Below are 12,783 nucleotides of genomic sequence, written 5' to 3'. Positions count from 1 at the left end.
AAAAGAAAGAGAGGAAAGATAGAGGAGGAAAGTAAAGAAAGAGAGGAAGGATAGAGGAAAGAAAGAAAAGAAGGAGAGGAAAGATAGAGGAGGAAGGTGAAGAAGGAGAGGAAAGATAGAGGAGGAAAGTAAAGAAGGAGAGGAAAGATAGAGGAGGAAAGTAAAGAAGGAGAGGAAAGATAGAGGAGGAAAGTAAAGAAGGAGAGGAAAGATAGAGGAGGAAAGTGAAGAAGGAGAGGAAAGATAGAGGAGGAAAGTGAAGAAGGAGAGGAAAGATAGAGGAGGAAAGTAAAGAAGGAGAGGAAAGATAGAGGAGGAAGGTGAAGAAGGAGAGGAAAGATAGAGGAGGAAAGTAAAGAAGGAGAGGAAAGATAGAGGAGGAAAGTAAAGAAGGAGAGGAAAGATAGAGGAGGAAAGTAAAGAAGGAGAGGAAAGATAGAGGAGGAAAGTAAAGAAGGAGAGGAAAGATAGAGGAGGAAAGTGAAGAAGGAGAGGAAAGATAGAGGAGGAAAGTAAAGAAGGAGAGGAAAGATAGAGGAGGAAAGTAAAGAAGGAGAGGAAAGATAGAGGAGGAAAGTAAAGAAGGAGAGGAAAGATAGAGGAGGAAAGTAAGAAAAGAAAGAGAGGAAAGATAGAGGAGGAAAGTAAAGAAGTGGTTTTCTGGACTTAGGTTGTAGGAGATCTGGTTTTAATTCCAGTCAGACAGGCTAGAGACATTATTTCAAAGATTAAGCCCAGCAGAAAGGCTGTCAGTGCAACTTAAATTATAACATTTGATATCTGTATGAATAATAATACTACTACTAATAATAGTGGAAACAAGGCTTTGCTTCAAAACCACACTGTTAACCCTTAAGCGGGGGCTTCAACTCCTAGGTCCTACGTAAACACTAACATACCGTAGGCTAGAACTGGGTGATATGGACAAAAATCCACATTGTGATAGATTGCCTGAATTGATGCAATAATGATAAATAGAAGGATAGTTTATAACATTAATGTGCAACAAGTTTTTTAAACGTTTCCTTTAAACTACAACTAGTCTGATGGTTGTAACCATCAACTGTCCCATTAACAATCACCCATATTAACACTTACTTCATTTCAAACTTCACATTTCTCTTGTACAGGCTACGTATCATAATGAACCATATCAGGAAAATGCCCACGAAAAGTGATCGGTATGGTCGGTGTCAATCATTTCCGGTTTAATGACCCAGCTCTACTGTAGGCTATGTGAGGGAAACGGCATTCCACTGTTTACGTCTTGAGTTTACAAACACAGAGCGAGAGGGCTTTCCTTCGCTATCTTGCTGGCGGGCTGCCAGTCAGTCATGCAGTCGACAGAGAGGCCCAGGGCCAAAAGAATTGCAGCATGCGTCTGAACAGATACAGCTGTACCCTCCTCAACAGTACAACACAGCTGACTAACCATGCCTCAGCTTTTCATTCACAAGCCCTGTTGGGAGAAATAGTGACAAACCATATGTAGAATTTTCTATTGCAAAATGACTGACTCCCTTGGCCTACCAGAGTCGAACTGACGTCTTGTTGCTCCATACCAAAACTAAATCAAGACTGACCAGAATGACTTGCTCAACTTACACTTCCCTTTACCAGACAAAGAGTACCGAAATGGCGCCATCAACCCTTTGTAATCCACTAGAATGACTTTGTAAACCAGAAGCAGAAGCTCTTCTACTTACCACGATAGGTCCTAGAACAAAGATCCTGATCGTCCCCAAAGAGCCTCCACTTGAGCTCCTCCTGTGGGGGCTTGACATCCGAGGCCACCACTGAGGAGTTAGCGGAGGGGTTAACAGGGTGCGAGGGTGACGGCAGGTACATGTTGAGGTTGTCCAACACCTGGGCACAGTACCAGGTCCAGCGGATCCCGGGAGGCTCTGTGTCACAGGGGTAGACGCCCATCGGTGAGACGTCCTCCCTGGAGCTGTAGTTGCCTGTTGTCATGCCCAGGCACAGAGAGGAGCCTAGGTTGAAGAGCCGGCCCCGGGTCACCCACTTCCACTTCTGGGCGTCATCCTCGCAGGTCTCGGACAGGGACAGGGATTGATCCTGCACCCCTAGACAGCCCTGAGCCCCCTCGAGGAAGAACACAAACACATCACCATTCACAGGCTCTGTGGGAGAGAGAGATAGAGAAACACAGAGAGAGAGAGAGAGAGAGAGAGAGAGAGAAAGAGAGTACAGTCAATAACACTGTTCAGGAACAATTCCATCTTTAGCTGTTAATGTGGAGAACACGATCAATATCACTGTTAATGGATGTCCTGCTTTGCAAGAGCAAGCATCTTTCAGCTGGTTGTGGTGCTGTTGAAAGGCTAGCTTTCTCACAATAATACCTAGCCCACCTAGTTATATCTCCTCTCACATCTACAGTGGGGAGAACAAGTATTTGATACACTGCCGATTTTGCAGGTTTTCCTACTTACAAAGCATGTAGAGGTCTGTAATTTTTATCATAGGTACACTTCAACTGTGAGAGACGGAATCTAAAACAAAAATCCAGAAAATCACATTGTATGATTTTTAAGTAATTCATTTGCATTTTATTGCATGACATAAGTATTTGATCACCTACCAACCAGTAAGAATTCCGGCTCTCACAGACCTGTTAGTTTTTCTTTAAGAAGCCCTCCTGTTCTCCACTCATTACCTGTATTAACTGCACCTGTTTGAACTCGTTACCTGTATAAAAGACACCTGTCCACACACTCAATCAAACAGACTCCAACCTCTCCACAATGGCCAAGACCAGAGAGCTGTGTAAGGACATCAGGGATAAAATTGTAGACCTGCACAAGGCTGGGATGGGCTACAGGACAATAGGCAAGCAGCTTGGTGAGAAGGCAACAACTGTTGGCGCAATTATTAGAAAATAGAAGAAAATAGAAGAAGTTCAAGATGATGGTCAATCACCCTCGGTCTGGGGCTCCATGCAAGATCTCACCTCGTGGGGCATCAATGATCATGAGGAAGGTGAGGGATCAGCCCAGAACTACACGGCAGGACCTGGTCAATGACCTGAAGAGAGCTGGGACCACAGTCTCAAAGAAAACCATTAGTAACACACTACGCCGTCATGGATTAAAATCCTGCAGCGCACGCAAGGTCCCCCTGCTCAAGCCAGGCGCATGTCCAGGCCCGTCTGAAGTTTGCCAATGACCATCTGGATGATCCAGAGGAGGAATGGGAGAAGGTCATGTGGTCTGATGAGACATTAATAGAGCTTTTTGGTCTAAACTCCACTCGCCGTGTTTGGAGGAAGAAGAAGGATGAGTACAACCCCAAGAACACCATCCCAACCGTGAAGCATGGAGGTGGAAACATCATTCTTTGGGGATGCTTTTCTGCAAAGGGGACAGGACGACTGCACCGTATTGAGGGGAGGATGGATGGGGCCATGTATTGCGAGATCTTAGCCAACAACCTCCTTCCCTCAGTAAGAGCATTGATGATGGGTCGTGGCTGGGTCTTCCAGCATGACAACGACCCGAAACACACAGCCAGGGCAACTAAGGAGTGGCTCCGTAAGAAGTATCTCAAGGTCCTGGAGTGGCCTAGCCAGTCTCCAGACCTGAACCCAATAGAAAATCTTTGGAGGGAGCTGAAAGTCCGTATTGCCCAGCGACAGCCCCGAAACCTGAAGGATCTGGAGAAGGTCTGTATGGAGGAGTGGGCCAAAATCCCTGCTGCAGTGTGTGCAAACCTGGTCAAGAACTACAGGAAACGTATGATCTCTGTAATTGCAAACAAAGGATTCTGTACCAAATATTAAGTTCTGCTTTTCTGATGTATCAAATACTTATGGCATGCAATAAAATGCTAATTAATTACTTAAAAATCATACAATGTGATTTTGGGGATTTTTGTTTTAGATTCCGTCTCTCACAGTTGAAGTGTACCTATGATAAAAATTACAGACCTCTACATGCTTTGTAAGTAGGAAAATCGGCAAAATCGGCAGTGTATCAAATACTTGTTCTCCCCACTGTATGACAAAACAGACAAAAAAGTTGGAGAAAGAAATCATTTAATTTGCGTATTTGAAAGACCATAGGAGGCTCACAAACCTGTATCAACTTAAGCAGACATTGACCAAGGTTATGTGTCTAGACAAGTGTTAATTGGAGGGGGCTGCTGCTTTTAAAATGTGGTTGCACGTGTTTTTTCACGCATCTTTTAATGTTGGTAATGTCTATTTATTTGTTATTTCCTGTCAGATTCTGGGATATTTGCCTCATTTCAGACGTGTGACCTGGAATGGCCTTTCTCCTCACGGGGAGTCTGTGGTCTGAATGTCATGTGAGGGAAGGTTGGCTGAAGAACTAAATGAAGACTGGGCGGTCTGGGGGTTTTGGGGGACTGGTTTGGAACTTTACCAGGAGAAAATGTCTGGTTTCATATTTGAAGAGGTTTCTGTTGTCAATATCGGATAATATACATGTCATTACTTTACTTAATTATGTCAGTAATTTACCCAGACAGAGTGACCCTACAGTTAATCCTCAAAAAAAGTTACAATGAAATGTCATGAACTGTACCTTGGCTTCGTTCATCCTTATGCAGTAATGTATATGTCAATGTGCCATGCGCATTGGGTCTCTACTGTAGGCTCTGTGTAATACAAGAGTAAGTGTACTGTACACACTCCAACCCTGTATGAACGGATAAGAGGAGGTAGAGAGAAAGCGAGATACTGTATTTAACTCTAAGCTAGCTAGATACTAGCTGGACTTCAGCCACTATGACTGGAATGTTGGGAAGAAAAGCCAACAACCTTCCCAAAAACCCACTGTGGTTTTCTCTCCTACCCACGTCTTCTCCGAGCTTTTCTTTTTCTTCTCCTGCAAGGGGGGGGGGGGGTTATGGAGATTGGGAGGTTAAGGCCAGGTGATTCAAAAGTCTGTGCACTGGTGGAAGAGAGAGCGAGGGACGGAAAGGGAGAGAAGGAGAGGAAGAAAGAGAGGAGCGGGAGTGCAGCTGTGATGTTAAGTGGACAAAAAGAGCAAGGAGAAAAAAGGAATGACCCCAAAACAAACACAAGCCCTCCTCAGTGAATCTATGTCCAGAGAAGAGAAACCGAGAGAGACCGTCAGCATTCCTCCTTCACGGGGCCCTCCGAGGGGCCAGGATGTGGGGAAGGTGGGACAGATCGCTGGGCGTTGGACTGAACATAGGGAAAGGGGGATACCTAGTCAGTCGCACAACCGAATGCATTCAACTGAAATGTGTCTTCCGCATTTAACCTAACCCCTCTGACTCAGATGGCTCTGGTATGGGGGTACTTCAGTCCACACACAGAATAGGGGTCCTGGCCTGTAGTACTAAACCCCCTCCTCAAGTCATCTAATCTCAGTCCACTGTAGCTCTCGCACAGAACTAGCAACACAGCCCTTGCAGCACTACCAACACTAAAACGATGGAGAATCTCCATAAAAAGAGTCCATACGAAGTCGTTATTAATGCAGACCTTCAATCAGTGTATAGCACTAGCTTTTCTCAGACTCACTCCAACTCTGTTGCGAAGTTGTTGAGAAATAATAGTCAGCTTGTGGCCTTGGACGGCTTCCAGATGCTGCAAAGGCTGCAGTTACTAAACACAATGGCTGAGTGGTTCCACAGAGCTGTGAGCCTCCACTGGCAGTGCTTTGTACAGTGTAATCAGATATAATTACCAGCTAGTGCTGACTGCTGCAGACGTCTCATTGTAGCACCATGTTGTTAGTCCTGTTTACTGTCCACTAATTGTGACGCAATAAAGATTCAGGAGTCAAAATACCTTTTCTCACATGGTAATGGTGCGCCTCTGGAAAAATCTTTACTATGCACTCTTAGAATTGTTTTATTTTTATTATTTAACCTTTATTTAACTAGGCAAGTCAGTTAAGAATAAATTCTTATTTACAATGACGGCCTAGGAACAGTGGGTTAACTGCCGTGTTCAGGGGCAGAACGACAGATTTTGACCTTGTCAGCTCAGGGATTCAATCTAGCAACCACTAGGCTACCTGCCGCAAGATGCAGTGCCTTTGACCGATGCGCCACTCGGGAGCCCAGTTCTGCAGTTGTCGCCATAGAAGAACCCTTTTTGGTTCCAGGTATAACTATTTTGGTTTCCATGTAAAACCCTCTGTGGAAAGGGTTCTACATGGAACCCAAAAGGGTTCTACCTGTAACCAAAAGTGATTCTTCAAAGGGTTATCCTATTGGGACAGCCAAAGAACCTTTTTGGTTCCAGGTATAACTATTTTGGGTTCCATGTAAAAACCCTCTGTGGAAAGGGTTCTACATGGAACCCAAAAGGGGTTCTACCTGGAACCAAAAGGGATTCTTCAAAGGGTTCTCCTATTGGGACAGCCAAAGAACCCTTTTTGGTTCTAGATAGCACCTTTGTCATTGAAGTAAAAGAATGAGGGGCAGGTTCCATGTGTTTATAATTTCAGACTCCAATTATTGACGTAACACAATCCAGAACAGTCCATGGAAAAACCTTTCCATGGACTAATTTCTCTCCAGGGAACGCATTGTCTGTCATTTCCATTAAATGGCATGCGTTCAATAACCTTGCTACAGTTAGTCAAGCACGCTCTACAGTTCTCCAACAGCAAAGACAAACTGAGTCCTGTTAATGGCATACTGTATGTGGACCCTGTAGATCAGACAGTTCAGCAAAGTTGCTGTCTTTGATGCCTCTCAATTCAAGGATCTTTATTACCTTGTGGTCCATGCCAAAACATTTAGCAGTGCTCCCAGCTACCCCGGTCTGAAAATCCAACCCTTCTATATGATCTTGTAACGGGCTCTTCTCTGCCTTGACAGGCAATCCACTAGAGGTCGACTGATTAATCGGAATGGCCGATTAATTAGGGCCGATTTCAAGTTTTCATAACAATCGGAAATCGGTAATTTTGGATGCAGATTTAGCCGTTTTTTCTTTTTTACACCTTTATTTAACTAGGCAAGTCAGTTAAGAATAAATTCTTATTTACAATGACGGCCTAGGAACAGTGGGTTAACTGCCTGGTTCAGGGGCAGAACGACAGATTTTTACCTTGTCAGCTCAGGAATTCAATCTTGCAACCTTACGGTTAACTAGTCCAACGCTCTAACCACCTGCCTCAGGAGGAGCCCGCCTGTTACGCGAATGTAGTAAGAAGCCAAGGTAAGTTGCTAGCTAGCATTAAACTTATCTTATAAAAAACAATCAATCAATCAATCATAATTACTAGTTATAACTACACATGGTTGATGATATTACTAGTTTATCTAGCGTGTCCTGCGTTGCATATAATCGATGCAGTGCGCATTCGCAAAAAAGGACTGTCGTTGCTCCAACGTGTACCTAAACATCAATGCCTTTCTTAAAATCAATACACAGAAGTATATATTTTTAAACCTGCATATTTAACTAAAAGAAATCCAGGTTAGCAGGCAATATTAACCAGGTGAAATTGTGTCACTTCTCTTGCGTTCATTGCACGCAGAGTCAGGGTATATGCAACAGTTTGGGCCACCTGGCTCGTTGCAAACTAATTTGCCAGAATTTTACATAATTATGACATAACATTGAAGGTTGTGCAATGTAACAGGAATATTTAGACTTATGGATGCCACCCATTAGATAAAATACGGAACGGTTCCGTATTTCACTGAAAGAATAAACGTTTTGTTTTCGAGATGATAGTTTCCGGATTCGACCATATTAATGACCTAAGGCTCATACTCCTGTGTGTTATTATGTTATAATTAAGTCTATGATTTGATAGAGCAGTCTGACTGAGCGGTGGTAGGCAGCAGCAGGCTCGTAAGCATTCATTCAAACAGCACTTTAGTGCGTTTTGCCAGCAGCTCTTCGCAATGCTTCAAGCATTGCGCTGTTTATGACTTCAAGCATATCAACTCCTGAGATTAGGCTGGTGTAACCGATGTGAAATGGCTAACTAGTTAGCGGGGTGCGCACTAATAGCGTTTCAAACGTCACTTGCTCTGAGACTTGGAGTAGTTGTTCCCCTTGCTCTGCATGGGTAACGTTGCTTCGAGGGTGGCTGTTGTCGATGTGTTCCTGGTTCGAGCCCAGGTAGCGGCGAGGAGAGGGATGGAAGCTATACTGTTACACTGGCAATACTAAAGTGCCTATAAGAACATCCAATCGTCAAAGGTATATGAAATACAAATCGTATAGAGAGAAATAGTCCTATAATTCCTATAATTACATTTACATTTACATTTTAGTCATTTAGCAGACGCTCTTATCCAGAGCGACTTACAGTAGAGTGCATACATTTTATTACATTTTTACATACTGAGACAAGGATATCCCTACCGGCCAAACCCTCCCTACCGGCCAAACCCTCCCTAACCCGGACGACGCTATGCCAATTGTGCGTCGCCCCACGGATCTCCCGGTTGCGGCCGGCTGCGACAGAGCCTGGGCGCGAACCCAGCCCAGCCTGGGCGCGAACCCAGAGACTCTGGTGGCGCAGCTAGCACTGCGATGCAGTGCCCTAGACCACTGCGCCACCCGGGAGATGGTGGCGCAGAGATGGTGGCGCAGTATAATAACTACAACCTAAAACTTCTTACCTGGGAATATTGAAGACTCATGTTAAAAGGAACCACCAGCTTTCATATGTTCTCATGTTCTGAGCAAGGAACTTAAACGTTAGCTTTCTTACATGGCACATATTGCACTTTTACTTTCTTCTCCAACACTTTGTTTTTGCATTATTTAAACCAAATTGAACATGTTTCATTATTTATTTGAGGCTAAATTGATTTTATTGATGTATTATATTAAGTTAAAATAAGTGTTCATTCAGTATTGTTGTAATTGTCATTATTACAAATAAATAAATAAAAAATCAGCCGATTAATCGGTATCGGCTTTTTTTGGTCTTCCAATAATCAGTATCGGTATCGGTGTTGAAAAATCCTAATCGGTCGACCTCTACAATCCACCCCAGCTGCGGGCAAATTACAGGATCAACTTTGCCCTTCCCAAATTTGTCAAAACACTGTACAGAACAATGAATTCATTTTGGACATCTACAGCGCTGACTTAAGCCGGATGCTCTGAAGTAAGCAGCGCTGATTCCAGTGGTGTGTGATTTCCTTGACAAGGCTTACATAACGATGGTTTTGGCCATGCTAACACTTGGCTTAGCAACACTCACGACAGTGTGGTAAGAGGAGTTTTCAGGAGATCGAAATGTTACTAAAAGCAGCCTGATGTCATTTTGTCTTTTGTCATGATGAGAATCAGAGCCACAACAAAAGGAATATTGGTTTTCTGTTGCTACCAAGGCAGTAGAACTGAGACTACCTATTAGACCTCGATGACTAATTTCCCACAGGACATGACTAGTACCCAACAAGCTGGGCACTGATGTTACTGATGTGAAGTAGAAGCTATAACTTCTCAATGTGTTCACACCTGGGCCCTGCAGCTGTGTTTGAAGTGTAGGTTCAACCTCAGACGGCTCTGCTAAGTAAAAGACAAACTTCAAATGTAATTCCAGAAGTGGATTTGAAAGTGTTTGATGTGAATACAGTAAAGCACAGATCAACAGCTTCACCAAATCTTGACGAAAGTTAAACCTTGGGAAAGTACAACCAGAACAACACCCATCTAGCCTGCCCCCTCCTCTCCCTCTCTCCCTCTCCCTGCCCCCTCACCCTGCTCAGACCAATGCCAGTTTCCTGCTGCAAAAGAGAGCGGCTTAAACCTGCAGCCAAGAACAACGGAACATGAGGAGCCAAGAGCAGAGAGGTTGATGTTCCCAGAACCACCTTCTTCTCCTCCAACTCCGGTCGGTGTGTTGATGGGCGTGGGAGTGTGAGCAGGGCACTGGAGCTGGAGCACAGAGGTCCAGTGGAGGCTGAGGTACATGAAACAAAGGTGACTGACTTGATCCACACTGAGGTGAGACGTACTGTAGACATGGAGGCAATAGGACTGGGAACCATATTGGGATAGAAATTTGAAATAACAAATATTTTACTCCCATAGATGTAGAAGCAAAATGGAGCAAAATTGTGGGTGGATGTTATTGGATAAGAACAACAATGATGATAGACTGGTATCAGGTTAAAGCCCCCCAGGTCTAGATGAAGGTGTGGTGGTGGGACCAAAGGATTGTCCTTGAACCTTTTTCTTATTTTGACAGGTGTTTGCGATGAAAGGGGACGCTTGTTTTACGGGTAAGCTTTACAAAACAGAACATCTCCTTGTCCAGTAAAAACAGCAACCAACAAATAGACAGGACATTCCAGCCTGTTAGTGTGTTTGTTTCTATTTCTTTTATGACGGTCCGTTCCAGCCTCTGACACTGCTGGAGCGGCGGTAGGCCCCCTCCCAGGAAACATCTCAGTGGGAGGGGAGGAGAAGCAGCAGTGAGTGGGTGGGATTTATTAGGGGCTGATCAGCCCTTTAGTGGGTGGTTGGGGGGGGGGGTTTAGGGGCTGATCAGGCTGTTGGCTTCCTGCTTTCTGTACAGCTTGAGTCCAAAGACACAGGGGTGGTACCTGAAATTCCTCCATGATCCTAAAGGTAAGACCGAGCCCCAGGATAGAGGGATTGTTCTGAGACCTGTACACTCAGGTAGACCTCAGGGTGTGAATAAGTGTCTAAAAGACAGAATAAATAGGTATGATGGAAAACAAGAATGAAAGCATGTGAATGAGAGATCTGCCTTGCCTTTGCAGTTGGCAAACAAACCCAGTAACATCTGCACTGCAGGTGTAACAGCTAGACACAACAATATATCTGGCCCTACATGACATTGTGTTGAGAGCTGACACAACTGTGCTTTTGGAGAATATCACACAGAAAACAAAAACAATGATTGTAATAATACAGTAATAACAGAACTTGGTGAATTACAGTATATGATCGTCTTATTGACTTCATCACCTTGAATCCTCATACTCAGCTTTGTTGATACTGTTTTCCCTCCCTTGTACTAACTGAACTAATTCGGACCGCATTACACACAATGTATGTTCTGGTGTAGACCTCAGTATCAAAGAACTGAATACATCTTGTTGAAAGTTCAATTCCCTCTGGATGTGTGATACAGGATCAGCCAAGTAAGTTTCAGTTATGTTTCCACATGGGAGGAACTGAAAATTTAATTGAAAAAAAAACAACTCGTTTTTAGTTTGGCCCACCTCCAAAGTTGTTTACAATGTCAAGTTGGTTACTGGGCCTTCTTTGTCTTCATTTCAGAGAGACAGTGTGGTATTTCTTGAAATAACTTGTATAGCCTAGTGTTATCCGTCTTCATTCATGGATTTTTTGTTTTTTTTTACCTAGATTTAATCTCTACAAATCGACCCATAGCATGCCTAGGAGTAAGGCAGGTCAGTGTTCAAAAGCGAGAGGTCACTATCGTGTCCATAGGCCTACACGGTACACCGGGACGGAGAAGAGTTGGACGTAACTGTATAACAGGATGTAAAGGTCACATCTGCCCCCGAGGTGCCAAATATATGCAACACGTCAGTCCCATTTACCAGTTTACGGATGTGTGGGACATATCTACCATTTTAAATGTCCAAAGAAGATGCCAAAGGAAGTATCTACAGGTATATTAGAACTTCACTTCAAGTTTCCAAACGAGAAAACACATAAAACGCCCCCCCCCCCCCCCCCCCCCCCCCCCCCCCCCCCCACACACACATCTGGTTCCACTCAGAATTCGGACTTTCGTGGCATTCCAATGCATCAGGGAAGTTCGGATAAAAAGTACCCGTAAAATCTCACCAGGTCTCCTACACCCCCCCCCCCAAAAAACTAAAAACTAAATAGGTTTTAGGTGGATATTCGGACATGCCATAACAAAGAGTCTCGGTCTCCAGAGTTTTCCTTGAATGAAAAGCCGAGAAGCATTCGACAGCAACTTATTGATCTTACCTGAAACGCTGCTGTTTAGTTCCAGACTAAAGATAAATAAATATAAAGTGCATTTGTAAAAGTGAAGGCAATTTTTCCATGTTCTCCTCGAATCCTTGTTTCGGTCGCAGCGTGGCATGCCCACTATTGCTCAGCAAACTGTAAATCGGAGCAATTTATGGAGAGCTTTCCTTTCGGGACGGATGGGTAGAGTGGTGGTGAGTATGATGGGTTGCAGATGAGAGGAGGAGTAGAGTGGGCTCTGTGTCTTTTTAGCGCGTCATTAAAACTGAAGTTAGCAGACGCGTTGCGTCAGCGTCACCATACTCTAGCCCGCCTCACATTCACACAGTTGTGCACAAACTAGATACACTGTATTGCAGATATGCAACACTGTGTCAGAATCTCAGACATGCAACATTATTACCTTGCATTTTCTTGAGATCCGCCCCGCTGTTACATTGTAACAACATCTCTGCTTGTGATACGTTACATGCTGCAAATATGTAGCCTATTTGTTTCCTTCAAAATAAGGTATTGGTATTACAGATATTATATAGTAGTGATTGACAGTAGAGATTGAAAACAGAAATTATTTTACTAGATTCTGGCTCATAGAATCATTCCCCAAAGCAGCAGTGGGGTGACCAGTTATACACAGATCATCCAAGTGAGATTGCAACAAGAAACAGTTTCCCATTCCAAAACCAGACACCCAAAGCATACATATGTGTAAAAAATACTAAAGTAATGGCTTCTTGGCCTCCACAATTCTGGATTATTTAATTATTACAGTATTGCTGTCCCTTCCCCGTAAATCAATTAAACTGCCATGGTGCACATATTCACCCCTGGAAGGATTCTGT

The 12,783-nt window shown here is 43.9% G+C and overlaps 1 protein-coding gene across 1 annotated transcript in view; it reads right to left on the bottom strand.

Annotated features, from left to right (window-relative positions):
• LOC139579020 (C-type mannose receptor 2-like) overlaps positions 1-12,183 on the bottom strand; it is a 50,552-nt gene extending 38,369 nt beyond the window's left edge. Inside the window, exons 1-2 of the mRNA XM_071407233.1 lie at positions 11,939-12,183; positions 1,707-2,141 (exon numbers count right to left, since the gene is read on the bottom strand). Of these exons, the coding sequence (XP_071263334.1) occupies positions 1,707-2,141; positions 11,939-12,056 (553 nt within the window). The 5' untranslated portion in view covers positions 12,057-12,183. The remainder of the gene's footprint in view (positions 1-1,706; positions 2,142-11,938) is intronic.
• Between the last annotated feature and the right edge of the window lie 600 nt (positions 12,184-12,783).

The sequence above is a fragment of the Salvelinus alpinus genome, chromosome 1 (genome assembly GCF_045679555.1).
Source record: "Salvelinus alpinus chromosome 1, SLU_Salpinus.1, whole genome shotgun sequence".
NCBI lineage: Eukaryota > Metazoa > Chordata > Actinopteri > Salmoniformes > Salmonidae > Salvelinus > Salvelinus alpinus.
This window is presented reverse-complemented; position numbering and strand designations above follow the sequence as displayed.